The 18,691-nt window shown below is 45.3% G+C and overlaps 1 protein-coding gene across 1 annotated transcript in view; it reads right to left on the bottom strand.

Moving 5' to 3' along the window:
• The window catches only part of MTMR8 (myotubularin related protein 8), a 37,985-nt gene extending 22,361 nt beyond the window's left edge, over positions 1 to 15,624 (bottom strand). The window contains exons 1-4 of the mRNA XM_006136152.5: positions 15,483 to 15,624; positions 5,335 to 5,457; positions 3,569 to 3,731; positions 698 to 855 (exon numbers count right to left, since the gene is read on the bottom strand). Coding sequence (XP_006136214.3) covers positions 698 to 855; positions 3,569 to 3,731; positions 5,335 to 5,457; positions 15,483 to 15,506 — 468 coding nt within the window. The 5' untranslated portion in view covers positions 15,507 to 15,624. The remainder of the gene's footprint in view (positions 1 to 697; positions 856 to 3,568; positions 3,732 to 5,334; positions 5,458 to 15,482) is intronic.
• Between the last annotated feature and the right edge of the window lie 3,067 nt (positions 15,625 to 18,691).

Below are 18,691 nucleotides of genomic sequence, written 5' to 3' on the forward strand. Positions count from 1 at the left end.
ACCTCTCTCAGATTTGACTGCTTTGTCTTTTAGATAGAAAAGCGATCTTTCCATGTACAATTTTCAGAGAAAGAGAGACACGTTTTAAAGTAGGTGTCTACATAAGTGATGCTTAAAATCTTTGTTTTGAGTAAAACTTTATGAAGTAATTGAGCTTCAAAGAAAGAGAGAAGCAGGCAACAGGCAATAGCAGCTCAGTAGGAGTGGAAGAATTGGGGATTTAGACCCCTTTTTTCTGAGACAGGATAAGAACCAAGCAGAGAATGAGCCAGTCATTTTACTGCTTTTATTCTTTTCCCTTTGTTCCCAAACAGAAAAGGCAGAGTGGTTCAACTGCTTTTTTCATGTTGCATACATACCCAAGTGGGTAGATATGGGGAAGGAGTTTGGGAAGGTTCACTTTTACTAAGGAAAGCTAAAGGAATCTTTAGCTGGTTTCCTGGTGAAGTTGTTTGATGCTTCTCTAGAAAGTGCCAGATATTCTTTACCCCAGTAGGATTGTGCAAATCAAGCAGACTCTGCAGCTCTCTGCTGTTTTATAGGATTACTATCTCTGGCTTCATTTCAATAAAATGGTGCTTTAGATAGACTGAGCACACTTCTCCAAAGGCATCAGTTATGGAGCAGTAGAAAGGCTGTTCCACATCATGAGTACAAATAAAAGGGTGTCAAGTGGCTACTGTGCACAATAAATTACCTCATAGTCTTTATTAGCATCTGTTATTTCCCAGTAGTCATTTGGAATTCCCATACGCTGATAATCTACTTTTAAATCAATCAGCTTCCATCCAATCTCCCGATTATCTTTAGACATTTTGGGGTTATAAGAAAATGCATAAAGTTCTTCAGATGTCACTGGGGAGAGGAAATTTAAAAATTAAGTTGAGAGAAAAAAATTAAAATACATGCAAAAGAAAGTGAAATGTTCAACACTCTCTCCTAAAGATTGTCCCTGGAATCAGGCACAAAGGGTAAATCACCACTCTGCAGTCTGATTACAACTAAATGGAAGTTAATAGCATCTTCTCTGGTTTTGGCATATCGTTATACCAAACATTTAAAGCAATCAGTAAATGACACCAGAGCAGCCCTGCCAGTGGTGGGGTGGGGGAAACCTTCCAGCCCAGTAGCAGGCAGGAGACCACTCACTTGTCTTTAACTGGTTAATCAGCTAAACAATATGTTTAACCGATTAGCCAATTAAATGGGATTTTACATCCCTAGTGGCATGTAGATGAAAAACCCTGTAAACTGCTTTATGACTTAAAAGGTCATCAGATTCTTCATCTCTGTTATTAACACTTTAGGTTAAAATGTGAAGTATCTATTTTAATTTTCACCACATCTGTTCACCTGTGGAACTTCATTCAGTTTGAAAGAGGTATCTAGCCTGCTTCTTGGGCATTAGAAAAATGCTGCTGTTCAAGGCATCCTGAGAGCACAGGTTTAATTTAAAAAAAAAAAGTAAAGAACATTTCTAATCACATTAAATGGCATATAGATATATAACAAAGTGCATAATGACAAAAATGAGTTCAATTCTTTTCAGGGTCAAGGACTGTACTTATCCAAAGCAATATGTCTGGGCCAAAATTGCATGTATAATGTTCAAATCAATTTTAGACTTAAAGCAATTTATTTCCTACTTACATTCTTTTAAGAATACATTGCTCTTTTCCAGTAATGCATGAAGGGTTAATCCATAAAAAGAAGAGAACAACAGAAACTGCAAGTTTCTGCGAACAGTTCATACAATACCATTCTTATCAACCTGCAGCTTCCCATTTCAATAATGTGCTCTCCTTCATACAGGAAAACTTGATAGATCTCGAGTATTACTGTCAGCCCAATAAGAGCTTCAGGATGACAAATGGTAATTCCTCTATTCCCTCTACACCACACCTTCAGTTTCTTTCCTTCTCTTAAAAAAATGCAAATCCTGTCAATAATTCACTCTGTTCATACTCAAGGCAGAAAGCTCTCCTGAGACAGACTGCGTCCTGCCAGAGTCTGATAAAGTACCCATCTCGCCAAACAGGTAACCCTCAATTGTCAAATAACAGCAAATAATGAATAATTATTTCCTCTGCCCAAACAGATGAAGCAGGAATACAAACAATCTTAAACTGACACAAGAGTAAACTGAGAATACATAAATAGGACAGTATAGTTACAGTATGTTACATATATAGCCACAGAGCAATAGAAACCAACTAATTTTTCATCTGCAGCAAGTCATAGATACTACATTTGTAACACTTTATAGCTATAGGAACAGTAATAGCCATTAACAGAGCCCCAGAAACTGCTGTATGATCATATGCCATATACTGTATTAGAATTAAAACTTTGCATATAATGAGACCGAATCACTTAGGAGATAAATGAGGGTGTGTATCATACTATATTCCTCTAAGTCATCAGTTCAAACTAACCAGAGGTCAAGCACTTTGCTGGAAAGTGCAGGGAAAGTCTGTACTGGACCTAAAAGGACTTCATTTCATCAGTTTGGCATCTTTCACCAGTACTAAAAAAGAGTATCAAAAGAGAGTTCTTCTGGGATAGCAGACTAGAAACATTTCAGAGGGTATCAATAATTAAGGACATAAGAAAACCATACTAGGTCAGACCAAAGATCCATCTAGCCCAAGTATCCTGTATTGCAACACTGACACAGGTAACCCAGAGGGAATGAACAGAACAGGTAAGTCATCATCAATTGATCCATCCCCTGTTGCCCATTCCCAGCTTCTGGCAATTCTGCTGTAACATTCTTCCAACCACTTCATTTACACAATAGTAAAAACTGCATTTACTTGCAAGATGCCAGCTCTCTTCTGAGGGCCAGAATTTTGTGCTACAACAGCATACTAAGCAAACAGCAGCTGTCAGGGGTGGAAATAGCTTAAGATTTCAAATCTTTCCTTCCTGTGCTGATTGAGGAAAGCCAACAGCCTGAAAACCAGGGTTTTCCCCACTGCCCAAATATACTTGTCAATTACTGTAATTTAGCAAATATACCCCGCACCAATATACCCCGCAGTTTTTTCTATTTGAGTAAAAAAAATCTTGTTTACCCCACGCACGAATATAACCTGCAGAGTATACAAGACTTCTCTGTGCCAGGGGTATATTTGCTGGGGATATATTTATGGTGAGGGGGGGGTGGAGGGAGGGATTAGCCACTCACTGCCCCAGGTTCCAGCACAGCCGCAGGAAGGGGCAGGGAAGAAGGAACCACCAGCCTCCAGGCGGGGGAGCACTCATCCGGTTCCTGCACTGCCGCAGGAAAGGGCAGGGGGATGAGTGCTCCCCCACCCCTTCCTGCTACTGCGCAGGTACCAGGGGGTGAGCGTTCCCCCACCCGAAGGCTGGCAGCTGCGCAGCCACAGAGAGAGGTGACGGAGAGCTCACCACCTGGTGAGTAAAAAAATTTCTGTATACCCCGCACCTGAGTATACCCCGTGGGGGAATGCGGGGTTTGTAAAAATGAATATAATCCATGGGTTATATTCGGTAAATTATGGTAGTTTCCTTTAGGTTTCCGGACAGACTCACTCCAGAATACCTGGCTGTGAAAGTTTAAGCAACGACGTGTACACTTCATGGCAATCCCGTTCATGTCCAATGACAAAATGTGCGACACGGAAGTTCTTGCAGTGAATAAGCAATGGGCATCCAGATGTGGTCAGAGGTAACTTCTCCACGGTAGCTATATGGTGATGTAGAATCTGAAAAACAGGAAGGGAAACTAAATCATTCTGCACTAGATGACCACAATGCAGATCTAAAAGTAGCCATCCTTCAGCAAAAAAACTTCAGGACCAGACTTCAAAGAGAAACTGCTGAGCTACAGTTCATCTTAAAGTTTGACACAATCAACACTGGATTAAACAAAGACTGTGAATGGCTTGCTAACTACAAAAGCAGCTTCTGCTCTCTTGGAATTCACACCTCCAGATCAGCTGCTAGAAGTGGGCCTTATCCTCCTTGATTGGATCCACCTCGTCATCTCCAGCCTGATCCTGGCCTGCATATTTATACCTGCCTCTGGAAATTTCCACTACATGCATCTGACGAAGTGGGTCTTTGCCCACGAAAGCTTATGCTCCTACACTTCAGTTAGTCTATAAGGTGCCACAGGACTCCTCGTCGCTTTTGCAGATTCAGACTAACACGGCTACCCCTCTGATACTTAATATCTTGTGTGTCATTTAAAAAAAAAGACTGAAAGTCAGTGACTATTATATCTGTTTTCATTTGGAGTAAGTTGCACAAGCAAACAAGAAACAAGTTCCTGGAGATTTAAAAGTTCTGCACATACACAGTGTAAGTCTGCTACATGACCAAATATGTACTGATAGCACTTTAGACTAACGAAACATGTCGATGGTATAATGAGCTTTCGTGGGCACAGCCCACTTCTTCAGATGAGAAGTAGGCTGTGCCCACAAAAGCTCATTATAGACTAACAAAACATGTAGATGGTATTATGAGCTTTTGTGGGCACAGCCTACTTCTCATCTGAAGAAGTGGGCTGTGCCCACTAAAGCTCATGATACCATCTACATGTTTTGTTAGTCTTTAAGGTGCTATCAGACCATTTGTTGTTTTTTTTTCTGTACAGACTAACTTGGCTACCCCCTGAAGCTTCCAAATATGTACTGTGGATTTGAATTTGACATATCTGTTCTACTTCAGCTTATCATAGGAGCCAACAAAATTGTCTCTTCACTTAACTTATTTTGGTAGAGGAACTGTGACTACTGTGTAACTAGTATAAATACGAGCGGTTAGTTTATACTACTACTTAAGTCAATGTAACTTATCATTCAGCTATGTGAAAACAACACTGAGCGACATTACTTTAACTCAGTGTAACTTGTGTCCACACCGAGCTATGTTGGCGACTGCCTGAATAGCTTCCACCCATGGTGGAGGTGGAATAACTATGCCGACAGAAGAGCACTCTCCCACTGACAGAGCACCTCTTCACCAGATAGTCTACAGCAATAAAGCTGTATCAATATAACTGCACTAGAGTAGTGCAGTAATGTAAACTTGCCCTCTGAGATGATGTTGCCTTCAACACTTCATTCATCCAAATGCTGTACATTCAGATACAATGGCCTAGCATATTGAATATGGGGGTGGCAGGCAAGCAAGCTGGGTTCTGTTCCTGAATCTAACACTATTTAAAGGATAAGAACTCTATTTTTGTAAGCTGCTTTTCTGTAAAGTGCTATAAAAATGTATTACCTTTGAATTAATGGAACCACAACTACCAGAATCAGGAATTTATATTTTTTACAAGTTCCATACTTTACAACCTACCCATGTTTCTTTTCGGATTTCAGCCGAAGAATCTACATAGATCAGATGGGTCGCTGTCAGGTATAAGGTTCCATTTGCTGGCTTCTTGTTGGTATAACGATCTAATAATTTGACATTTTCTACCTGAAATATGCAAAAAGGAAGAAAAGCAAGTCAACTTACAGCTTCAACAAAGTCTGTAATTTACATCTGAACAGGAGCACATATACATGTTCAATGCACAACTCTGAAAGGATGCTTTAAAAAAGAATGAAGAGTTAAGGTTTCTCCTGCAACACTAACTCAGCCACACTGCACATCTTGTATGTTTATTCTACTGATTAATAATGTATAGCCTAGAAAGAGATTCATCGCAAATTATTAGTTTTTGATAAGCAAGTAACATTTTAGTTCTCTGTTTACCAAACATTAGTTATTGGTGAAAGGCAGGCAAGGGAATTTTGCGCCTGAGCTGGTCATGAAAGTTTGCCATTTTGCAAGGTTGCAGAGATATTTTAAGGTTTAAGAAAACACAGGAAGGAAAAAATGCTGTATGTGTAACATGGCCAAGTTAACACTGTGGTAGAAACTGCCCTCAGGAATTTCCTATACTTCTGGATGCTTAATTTCTCAATTCTAACATTTCATTATTGTTGGTTTTGTACTTCATTTCACTGATGTAATTTCTTAAAGAGAAGGATAAAGTACTAGGTAACTGTCTATATAAAATAATAGTGTTCTTTAACTGTGCATACCCATTTTTGTAAGTCATACTAAAATAATCAGTAGAGCCCATAGAAAATTACAATGCTGTGAAAAAACATGAACTTATGTTCAAAGTTTAAAAATATTGAACTGATTTTCTTCAGGCTCACTGTCCTCATTGAAGAAGGACATAAATAGTTAAAATTATTTTGTTTTAGCAGATGAGCATAAATAGTGCAAAAAATCAGTTGAAATGCATACAGGTAGTATTTCTCTCTCTCATACATGCACATCCTTCATTCCACTAAAAACCAAAAGTAAAATGTCACCATTGGACTGAGATAAAGTATGGAATATTTCAGGCCAAAAAGAAATGTAAGAAAATTCTAAGGAACTGGAAGTGGAGGTTTAGAACACAAGCGTCATTTCAACATTATATATGTTTAAATTAGGGATATACAGGCAGTCCCTGGGTTACGTACAAGATAGGGACTGTAGGTTTGTTCTTAAGTTGAATCTGTATGTAAGTCGGAACTGGCCTCCAGATTCAGTCGCTGCTGAAACTGACCACCAGTTCTGACTTACATACAGATTCAACTTAAGAACCCCAAGTCAGCTGCTGCTGAAACTGATCAGCAGCTGATTCCAGGAAGCCCGGGGCAGAGCAACTGTGCCTCGGGCTTCCTGTAGTCAGCGCTGGTCAGTTTCAGCAACGGCTGACTTGGGGACATCTGGGGCAGAGCAGCTGGGGTGCTGCTGAGTTGCTCCAGTAGCACCGCTCCTCGGCGCTACTGGACCAACCCAGCAGCACCCCAGCTGCTCTGCCCCAGGAGTCCTGATTCAACCGCTGCTGAAACTGACCAGCAGCGGCTGAATCAGGACGCCTGGGGCAGAGCACTTGGGGTGCTGCCGGGTTGGTCCAGTAGTGCCCAGAGCGGCGCTGCGGGACCAACCGGCAGCGCTCCAGCTACTCTGCCCCAGGGTCCACAACAAAAGCCTGGTCTGCTGGGGGGGGGCACACTAGCTGCGCCCCCCCCAGCAGACCAGGGACACAGGGAGCAAAGCGGCAGCGGGGGGTGCCTCGCCTCTGAGGCTTTACTCTGGCGCCAGACCGCTTTGCTCCCGGTGCCCCTGGTTTGCTGGAGACAGTCCCCAACAGACCAGGGGCACTGCGAGCAAACCCGCAGCAGTGGCGGGTTCCCGCGCTTCTGAGGCTTTGCCAGAGCAAAGCCTCAGAAGCGCGGGACCCCACTGCTGCTGCGGGTTTGCTCCCGATGCCCCTGGTCTGCTGGAGACAGTCCCCAGCAGACCAGGGGCACCGGGAGCAGCTTTTCTCGCCCCGGAGCTCGAGGTGGCTGACCGCTGCCTGTGAGCTCCGGGGCGAGAAAGCCCCGTTCGTAAGTGCGGATCCGACATAAGTCGGATCCGCGTAAGTCAGGGACTGCCTGTAAAAGGATAATCAGTTAATCTGTAGGGGCTGGAGCAGCTCCCTGTCCGCCCCTAACAAGGGGCTATTCCAGCCCCATGGGGCACATTGGAGCAGCCCCCCTCCCTCCTGCCACACGTTACATGCTTGCTCCCCAGGAGTGGGGTTGGCAGGGGCTGACAGCCCTGCTCCCAGAAAGCTGGCTGCAGAGCCTTCAGCAAAGGCTCCCTGGGAGTGGGGCCAACAGTAGATATATACTGCAGAGCTTGCAGCACATGTAACCATGTAACCTCTAAAAATCATGGCGGTGACATTTTTAACAGCATTTTTACATTCCTAGTTTAAACATATAGCAATAAGCACCATAGATGTCCTTTATCAGTTTAATAAGGAATAGCTATATGGACATTAATATGCCTAGGACAAGAGTACTTAATTATCCCCATCAATACATACTAGACCTAGTATTTACAAGTTATATTCTATTACTAAAGAATAAAAAAATTGTTAACTTTACTGCAAGGGCCACAGCAACACATTAATAGCTGGCAGGATATGCTTAACAAGGAAATAACATGCTCTGGTAAGATTATCCACTATTTATTTTTGTTTTATTAAATTGTCTTCTGATTTCCACACACATACCGGCTTGGTTGAGCATTTGCACATTTTGGAATATGGCATAATATATAAAGGCCCTGTTTTATCTAGGGATGTTTAAGTGCAAATGACTGACGGTTTAACCACTTATCAGTTAGTTACACTCAATGAAATCTCCTCCCCAGGAAAGCTTCACTGCAGGCTCTGTAGTATAAAGCTTAGCTAGGCGTGGATAACTGTGAAATCACTGAGATTTTCAGCGGTTACACGGTTACCCTATTACACTATATTTAACATAGTTAATTTCAATCACTTCATATACCAGTTTTCTTAAAAAATTCCACTTGCAACAACCAGTTGCAGTGGGGAAGTGTCATGTCAGGAACTGAAAATAGATTACTTGATATAGCTGTTGTGTAACATATTAAACTTACTAGTGACATTTTAAACAAATGAGGATGTTCAAAAAGATGCATTCTTTAATGTTCATGAAGACACAAAACATTAATTGGAAGAAAATTATGTTTAAGCTTGAATCAATTCTTGCAACATATAGCAGGCTAATAGTAGTGCTAGTGAGGGGGAAATCTCGCTCCCCTGGGGTACAGAGCCCCCAGAAGGGTCCGAGGCCAGAGGTCAAATCAGTGAGGCAGGAGAGAAACCTAGAAGGAAAAACTTTATGATGCATGCATGCAGGCTGTCACTTCCAAGAGTGAAAGCAGCAGCAATGAGAGACAGATTCAGGTATCCTATATACAGAATGCTTAGACAGTTCAGTTGTTGATTGTTCTTCTTTAACATATCAAAGTCTCAGCAGAAGTACTCTGAGACTTCTGTTCACCCCAGGAGTGCTAGAAGTAAGTTTTTACAGTACACAAAGCCACATGAGAACTTGAGTGGAGGAGTCTACAAGGCAAACTGTGACAAAGATAAGGGTTTACATGACAAATTGTGACAGACTAGGAGTATCCATGAACTTGAGATAGGAGGCATTGTAAGGGTCTTGATTAGAGTTAATTTGATTTCTCTCTGTTACAGGGAGAGAGGTCTGGAAAACTTTTTAACCCTTACAGCAGTTTTCTTTTAGAGAGTTTTGATTTCCTGCACAGTCCCCCCTTTAGACACAATTGGAGTTATTTGATTTTTCTCCCACACTAGTCAAAAGTTATGCAACCAATAATGCCTTTTTATTTTTAGTGTCTTCTATTTTCGTTAAAACAAAAAAAAAAACTAATGAAAAATTGATGAAAATTAAAATGTTAACCTTGAACTTTAATTCCCACAAAAAATGTCTCTTGCCCATAGTTCTATTCACAATGATTACAACCAGAGGTGGGCAACCTGCAGCCCACTGGGGTACTACATGTGGCCTATGAGACATTTTTCCACTGTCCATGCACAGCATTGTCAGTCTTTTGATTTTCATCCATGTAGGTTTTCTTCCCCTGTTGAGATTACTACAGTGATATGTACTTAAAGTAAGGACACATGAAGTGAAGCATGTGCTAATTGCACACAACATTAAGAGAGCCATGCATCCAATCAAAGTACTGCTATGGTTCATTTGGCACAACCTGCAAAGTCTACGTAAGCAAGCACAGTTAGCAAAACTCCCGTTCCCAGGAGACCATATTGGTTTCAACAATCTTGCAGCCCACTGAGATGAAGGAGGGCCACTTATATGGCCCACTCCAGAGCCTAGGTTTCCCCTCATTGATTATAACATGGGAAACAGCAGTTCAAGTTCAACCACATCATCCCACCAATGTGACTCAACTTTCATCCTAGGCTTTGTCTACCACAGCAACACAACTGCGCCACTGTAAGGTCTCTATTTATCCCCTCTTTTCCATCAGAACAGAGCTCTTCTGACAGCAAAATCAAACCATCCCCAAAGAGCAGTGGTAGCTTTGTCCACACTGGCACTTTCCATCAGTAAAAGTTTTGTTGGTCAGGGATGCGGGTTTTTTCACATCCCTGCAGACAAATGTGCAAATGCAGACATAGCCTGAATGGACCACCTATAGAACTATAAAGCGTCAATTAGCACCAATCACTGAGGCTATGTGCATAGCATCAATTAGAACCTGTTTGACAGTTAAATGTAGTTCTCCTAGCTCACTGAATTGCTAGTTTTATACTGTCACCAACTTGAGTTCGATTTCAACAAGTGAACAACTACACAGTTGCCAATCCTCAAGTCATACTAACAGGAACAGTTTAAAAAAAAACCTGGCTTGTGGTCAGTAATGATCTAAATCAGATGTTTAAAAAAAACAACAAAAACCAATGTATTTCCCCTTCTTTTAAACATAAGCAAAATACTTCTAGGGATGTTTCATAAATCTTACCTTTAAAGAAGTTAAAAGGTAGCACATCACATACTTTAAAGAAGCCTGAGAAACTAATTGTTATCTTTTATTGATTCCCATATGCTAATTACCAAAGGAAGAGATGGCATGTTCAGTTTTCATTTAAAGCTATTTATTTTAAGCAAAATGTGAATAGTTTGTAAACAGTTAGAAAAGCTTGTCTCCTTTTCAGAATTCATAACAGCATACTAAGTGGAACAGATGAAGCCTTTTAAGCTACTGTAATTTCTCCAAGCTTTATCTAGATAGAAGAAATTGCCCAGCATAGCTCCCCTGTATGAATAACTCACTATTAGTGATTTTATTCTGGAAGAGTTAGCCCACATTATGATCAGAGTACAGGCAGTCCCCGGGTTACATGGATCCGACTTACATCGGATCCCTACTTACAAACGGGGTGAGGCAACCCCGCTCTAGCTGCTTCCCCCCAGCAGACCAGGGAGACACGGAGTAGCTTTTCTCAGCAGACACCTCAGCTTGAGAATAAAGGACTGAGGGAAGTGAGGTGTGGGAGAATAAAACTGAGCTCTGGAGAAATGTTTGGCTAGAGTTTCCCCTACAATATGTACCAGTTCCAACTTACATACAAATTCAACTAAAAAACAAACCTACAGTCCCTATCTTGTACATAACCCGGGGACTGCCTGTAATTATTTCAAAATAAAGTGTCCAAAAAGGGAGTTATTGCAGAATAGCTTAGGGTATGTCTACACTACAAAGTTAATTCGAACTAACAGACGTTAGTTCGAATTAACTTTGATAGGCGCTACATTAGCGCTCCGCTAGTTCGAACTTAATTCGAACTAGCGGAGCGCTTAGTTCGAACTAGGTAAACCTCATTGTACGAGGACTAAGCTTAGTTTGAACTTACTAGTTCGAATTAAGGGGTGTGTAGCCCCTTAATTCGAACTAGTGGGAGGCTAGCTCTCCCCAGCTTTCCCTGGTGGCCACTCTGGCCAGCACCAGGGAAACTCTATTGCTCCCCTCCCCGCCCCGGAACCCTTAAAGGGGCACGGGCTGGCTACGGTGCCTGTGCCAGGTGCAAGCCTGCCAGCACCCAGCTAGCAGACCCTGCACCTGGCACGGCTCAAGCCAGCCACCCGATGCCCTCCAGCCCTCCCCCTCTTCCCGGGACCAGGCTGGCGGCTCCTGGGAGCTTGCCCGGGACCGCAAGAGGCGGGCACCCGCCTGGGCTAGTGCGGACATCGTGGACCTCATCCACGACCTCCGCACTAGGCACAGGAAAGTGGCCGGCTAGGGCAGGAGAGCTGCCAGCCTGGCCACCCAGGAGCAGGTGTGCATGAAAATCAAGGTGGTCCACTGAGACCCCCGACCCTGAGCCCTGAGCTTACAATGGCCGTACTGGGTCAGACCAAAGGTCCATCTAGCCCAGTAGCCTGTCTGCCGACAGCGGCCAACCCTAGGGACCCTGGAGAGGATGGACCGAAGACGGTGACCAAGCCATTTGTCTCGTGCCATCCCTCTCCAGCCTTCCACAAACTTTGGGCAGAGACACTACTCCTACCCCCTGGCTAATACCACTTCATGGACCCAACCTCCATGACTTTATCTCACTTCTCTTTAAACTCTGTTTTAGTTGTAGCCTTCACAGCCGCCTGCAGCAAGGAGTTCCACAGGTTGACTCTGCTTTGTGAAGAACAACTTTCTGTTACTAGTTTGAAGCCTGCTACCCATTCCTTTCCTTTGGTGTCCTCTAGTCCTTCTATTATGGGAACTAATGAAGAACTTTTCTTGATGCACCCGCTCTACCCCACTCATGCTTTTATAGACCTCTATCCTATCCCCCCTTAGTCTCCTCTTTTCTAAACTGAAAAGTCCCAGTCTCTTTAGCCTCTCTTAATATGAGACCTCTTCCAAACCCCTCATCATTGTAGTTGTCCTCGCCTCTCCCACCCTCTCTCTTTCCCTCTCCCACCTCCTTTTCCCAGTCTCCCCAAGTTTTGTTCAATAAAGAGAGATTCTATTTTTGACCACATGTTTTCTTTATTTTGTACATCAGGAAGGGGGGGCAAGGGAAGGGTAAGTGGAAGGAGGTGAGGGAAGAATGGGGTACGAGCCCCCGATGGGGAGGACTGGGGTGGCTCTGCGGGCTTCTGGGGGTGGAAGCTCTCCTGCAGCCCCCCAATTGCCCCCTCTCTCCAGATGGCAGCCTGCGGCAAGTGCAGCCGGTCTGATGGCCGAGTGCTGTGTTGTGCCCAGTGTGGGCACTCAGTGCACTCCAAGCCAGGACTGCTTTGCAAGCGGGGCACCCCTGAGAACTGTCTGTCCGGGGTGGGGATCGGGTCCCTTTAAGCACAGCCCTCAGCTAGCCTGAGGCAGCAGCTCCACGCTTTAAGTCCTCATCTGATGCCCTGCCGGCACTGCTTCCGGCCATCCTTAACCCCGGTTTAGGGTCCACTTAATGTGGACATGCTAGTTCGAATTAGCAAAACACTAATTCGAACTAGTTTTTTAGTCTGGATCCGTTAGCTTAGTTCGAATTAACTAATTTAGTTAACTAAATTAGTTCGAATTAGCGCTGTAGTGTAGACATACCCTTAGTCTACAATAGATATGCTGGTCAATTTCCTTGTGTTGACAAGTTCTTCGGTTATATCTACACTCCCCACTATGTCCCCAAAACTTAGATCACTCAAGGATAACTCATAGCATGCACAGCACTATATTGGTGGGAAAGCATCTCCCTCCACATATCAGGGATAGATTAATTATGTCAACTGGAGAGCTCTCTGCCTTCAGCAGAGCAGCTCCGCGAGCAGTCTTATACCAGCACAACGGCATCAGTACTGCTCCACCACTGTACGCTCTCTAGTGTAGTCATAGCCCAAGTAACACAAGATTATCTGATCATAAGTACTGTTCATGAATATGAAAAACTGAAATTCTAAAGCAAATATCCATAATGGTCATAACAGTCTACAAAGCCACTAACATAACTTTTGATCTAATTACATGAATCCTACTAATATAAGCCCTCCAGATTGCAATTTAAGATCTGTTAACTCTTCATGTTATTTTATGCAATCATAGGACATCCATCAATTTAGTACTCAGGAACAATTTTAATCAGCAAACAAGAATTCACAGAATTAGAGGACATATACAGACATTTATATCATATTCAGAATACAGTCTATTATTTTTACTACAACATTAACAGGTGATCTTGGATGATTTCTGATAAAATAGAGAATTTTCACTGCTGCTGCTACCTATCAGCCACAACCCTGGTAAGAAAAATGGAGCATTTCAGAAACAGAAGTTTCAGAATCCCAAATCTGTACTCCAGGCGCAAAGATGGAAATAATCAGACCTGAGGAGGAGGAGGAGAAGAGAAATGGAAAAGCTGCCTTGGGGAGGCAGTCACCAAGAAGCTAGCTGGAGTGGGTGGAAATAGTTTAGCGTGTTTCAAGGACCAGAGAGTTTGAAGTAACAGTGAAAGATTTTAGGAAGCTAAGAAAGCATGAGAGGTTTTCAGGGACACGGAAGAAGCTGCAGAGGAAAGGATAGTTTTAGATATATTTGAAAAGTGGAGAGGGCACTAGGAAAGCCAGGAGGTGGGGAGCCTAAGGGGATGAAAGACACTGAAGAAGACTGGGAAGGTGGTAGGAGATAGGGAAGGAAGGGGAGAGGCAGAACAGAGGGGCACTTAGGAATCATAGGGGGTACTGAGGAAGCCAGGGCGGGAGATAGGAGCCAGGAGGAGCAGATGGGGATACTGAGGAAGCCGGGGTGGATATGGGTACTGAGAAAGCCAGAGTAGGAGGTAGGAGCCGGGGGGGGGGGGGGGGAGGGAGAGAGGGGCACCAGACGGGGTACTAAAGTAGCAGGGTGGGAGGTAGGAGCTGAGGGGCGGATAGGAATACTGAGAAAGCCGAGGTGGGAGACAAGGTGGCAGATAGGGATGCTGAGGAAGCCAGGGAGAGAGGTAGGAACTGCGGGGGGATGGGGTGGATATGGGTACTGAAGAAGCGAGGGAGGGAGGGAGGAGCCAGCAGGTATGTATCAGAGGTACTTAGGAAGCCGAGGTGGGAGACGGAGTGATGGATAGTGGTAACGAGGAAGCCAGGGCAGGAAGTGGGAGCCACGAGGGGTGGATATGGGGTACTGAGGAAGCCAGGGTGCGAGGTGGGAGCCAAGAGGGGCAGATTGGCTTCCTCAGTACCCCAAGTGGGAGGTAGGAGCTAGGGGGTGGATAGAGGGTACTGAGGAAGCCAAGGTGAGAGGCAGAAGCCGGGAGGGGAGAAAGGAGGGCAGATGGGGGTACTGAGGAAGGCAGGGCAGGAGTTAGGAGTTGGGGGGGGGGAGCAGATTGGCTTCCCCAGTACCTGGAGTGGGAGGTAGGAGCTAGGAGGCAGATGGGGGCACTAAGGAAGCAAGGGTGGGATGTAGAGCAGGGGGGCGGATAGGGGGAACTGAGGAAGACAGGGCAGAGGGTTGGAGCAGGGGGGCAGACTGGAGGCACTGAGGAAGCCAGGGCGGAGGGCTGGAGCAGGGGGCAGGAGCCGGGGGAGCCGGGGCGGGGGGCAGGCGCCGGGGGCAGGCGCCGGGGGGCGGGCACGGGGCTGGGGGGAAGCCAGGGCGGGGGTAGGAGCAGGGGGGCGGGCGGGGGTAGGAGCCAGGGCGGGGGCAGGAGCAGGGGGGCGGGCAGGGGGCGGAGAGAAGCCGGGGCGGGGGGCAGGAGAAGGGGGGGGCGGGCGGTGGTCGGGGGGGAAGCCGGGGCGGGGGGCGCTGGGGAAGCCGGGGCGGGGGCGGGGGCAGGAGCAGGGGGGGGCGGGCAGGGGGCGGGGGGAAGCCAGGGCGGGGGCGGGCGGACAGGGGGCGGGGGCAGGAGCAGGGGGGCGGGCAGGGGGCGCTGGGGAAGCCGGGGCGAGAGCGGGGGGAGTGTTCGGGGCCGTGGTGGAGGGAAGGAGGCGGGGGCGGGCGAGGGGGCGGGAGACAAGCTGCGCTAGGGAAGCCTGGGGGGCAGTTAGGGCTGACGGGGCCTGTCTCGGGCGAGTCCCCGGGAGCGGCGGGGACGCTGCCGCTGGAGCCGGCTGCCCTACCTTAGGGGTGGTGATGTGCTCCATGGCCCCTGCCCGAGCTCCCGCTTCCCTCACTCAGAATCCACCATGGGTCACAACCCAGCCTTCTCGGCCATCCGCACCGAGCAGGTCCCGCCCGCCCCCTCAACTATCGCGAGACTCCGCCGCGAATACGGTGAGACGCCCAGGCCGCCATGTTGGCCGAGGGCATCGTGCCCGCACAGGCACTGCGCCGCGTTCCGCCACAGGAGCCCAGAATGAGACTAGAGAGCACCCCAGGCCAGAGAGGTTTGAGTACAGAGCGAGCTGGGGCCGCAGTGGCCCATACACGGGGGGGTGTTATCCCAGCAAAATGATTTAAATGAAGAAAAACAAAACTTATTTGAATTAAGGACCCGAGCAATGTTATGTAAATCTTCTAAGTATACTTTATTTTAAAAATTGCTTTTATCAGTTTTTACATTTGTTTCCTTTTAAACTCATTGCATGTTGCCTTCTTGTTCTCTGAGATAATCAGATTTGATAGTGGAGAACAACTGTAATTACCATTCACCTAGTGTTGCCTTGATAATCAATATTCATGATACCTTGCAAATTCAAGGACAGTGAACTTTTCCCAGGTGTGTTCTTAGTGAGGCAAAATCACATTGAGTTGGCTGAGATGTTACTTCAGGGAGGATAACCTTGCCTACATTTCCTGAAATGGTTACATCAAGTGTGAAATTAGCAACCCTTCTGATATATGAGCTAGCTCAATTGAAATACTTAAAAACAAAACTTTTAGGTTATTCTTGTTGGATTTTGCTTTATTTTGGGGGAAGGGGTTGTGTGTGTGTTTGTTTTTTGCCTCTTTGGGAAGTGGGTAAAGGACCGAATTTTTCTTCTTCCTCATTGTTTTTGTTGTGCATAAATCTAAACATCCTGAGTCAGAGGTGATTTAATTAAGGAAGAAGTGCTGAAATACCATATAATTTTCCACTTTCTCTGACGAGAGTACAAGACCTTTTGAATAAAACAGATGGGAATCCCCACAGTTGTAATCTTCCTTATTTATCTGGCAACCTAGCTGTGAACGGTGCAGGTGAGGAAAGGTGAGTACATTGAATTTTCAACAAGGAAAAGACATTAAGCCAAATTAATCTCTGGTGTAATTTCCTTGGCTTCAGTGATGAATGTGAACCATTATCCCCGATCTCCTTTTGCTTCTTTGGGTTTTGAAAATGTTGTTGTAGATCAATCAACATTTATTTTTGCTGTCCACCATTCTGAGTTTTGCAGTGATATTTTTACCATTAATATGAATAATAAACATTTTAATGCCACTTAAATTTTGCAACTAGACTGGTCTCTATTGTGCTAGGCACTCAAAAACATACAATAAATGTTAGTGTCTGTCCCAAGAAGTTTACAATAAAAAAAAAAGAGACATTACAAGGGACTAAGACACAAGCAGACTTGGCTGAATAGCAGAGTTAATAGGTTACAAATATACAGAATGGGTGCGTCTAGACTGGCAAGATTTTGCGCAAAAGCTTGCTGCCTGTCTACAATGGCCACAAGAATTTGCACAAGAACACTGACATTCTAATGTAAGAAATCAGCACTTCTTGCACAAATACTTGGACGCTCCCGCTCAGGGATAAACCCTCTTGTGCAAGAATACTTGCGCAAGAGGGCCAATGTAGACAGGCACCTTAATTTCTTGCGCAAGAAAGCCCGATGGCTAAAATGGCCATCGGAGCTTTCTTGCACAAAAGTGCATCTATACTGGGTATGGATTCTTTTGCACAAAGGCACTTGCCAATATAAACACTCTCTTGTGCAAATACTTTTCACGGAAAAACTTTTCCGTGAAAAGTATTTGCGCTAAATCATGCCACTCTAGACGCAGCCATTGGGTGTATTTCTTAGTCAGACAGCAGCAGTTATCACAACTCATTACCTACCTATTCGCTATGAGATTGTTCCCCTTCTGAGCTGCACCAAAGAGTCATCTGTACATGCTTGTGCTTCACATGCTCCCCTACCCCACCCTCGTGTCCCGCCCAGACACCAAGTGGCAAGACCTCCTACCACCAGTAGAGGGTGGGGAGCCCCAGTGGACCAGTCTCTATTCTACCTTAGTTCCATGGCCCACCAGGGACATCATTTGGAGAATCCTCCATGGCTCTGTGAGCACAGGCATGTACATGGCATGGTTCCCCCCTGTTCCCGACACTTGCTCCTTCTGTGGTGACAGGGAGACTCTGACGCATGTCTACCTCGAGTGCACCAGGTTACCACCCCTCTTTCGTCTTCTCCAGAACCTCTTGTTGAAGTTCTGGCTGCACTTCTCCCCTCACTAATCTATGCACAACACATCCGTGGCCCCACAGAATCATGGGAGCGCCTGGTCAATATCCTCCTGGCTACCGCCAAGATGATAATGTATAAAACTAGGGAGCAGAGGTTGGCCGGAGAAAGGGCCTGCGACTGTGAGGCCTATTTCCGTTCCTGCATCCACTCACGCATCGGAGCAGAGTTCCACTATCTGGCGTCCGCTGGCGCTCTGGAGACCTTTGAGGGACAATGAACACTATCCGGGATTCTCTACTTGGTGTCCCCATCCAGTTCCCTTGTTTTAACCCTTTGACCCTCACACCCATCCCCATTTTATCTTTATTTGTCCCAAGTAATTATTTGACTTTCTAGGCTCAGTGGACCCTCCCTGTAGGCTGGGGGGAGGTCCTTTAGATGTGGGCAGGCCGTGAAAGCTTATGCCCAAATAAATATATCAGTCTTTAATGTGTCACAGGACTCTTCGTTGCTTTTGCAGATAGGTACTAACATAGCTACCCCTCTAAAGACAAAGTGATGGCTTTATGAATTCTGACTTGGAGCTTTTCCCCATTAGCATGTGGTGGCACAAGAGAAAACACAAAGGTCACAACAGTGACCATGGCTGACATCACTGGCAATACCAGATGAGGAGACAGAAATTACAGTGTTAATGTGTGAGATGACACAGAGCCTCACTGGTGACTTCACTAGTTTGCTAGAAAGCAGGGCTTTCTGGACTTTCAATGTGTCAATCAAACTCATTGCCGAGGTAAGACTGAGCTGTGTTTCATAAGATTCGAATCAGTGGGAATGTCTTCAAAAACCTTCGCATTAAATATATCATAGCATTAGCTTGGCTCACTAATGAGGAATAATGTGGATGCTGAGATGAATTGGAGGCATATCTATGA

The sequence above is a fragment of the Pelodiscus sinensis genome, chromosome 13 (genome assembly GCF_052426305.1).
Source record: "Pelodiscus sinensis isolate ZL-2025 chromosome 13, ASM5242630v1, whole genome shotgun sequence".
NCBI classification, from domain to species: domain Eukaryota; kingdom Metazoa; phylum Chordata; order Testudines; family Trionychidae; genus Pelodiscus; species Pelodiscus sinensis.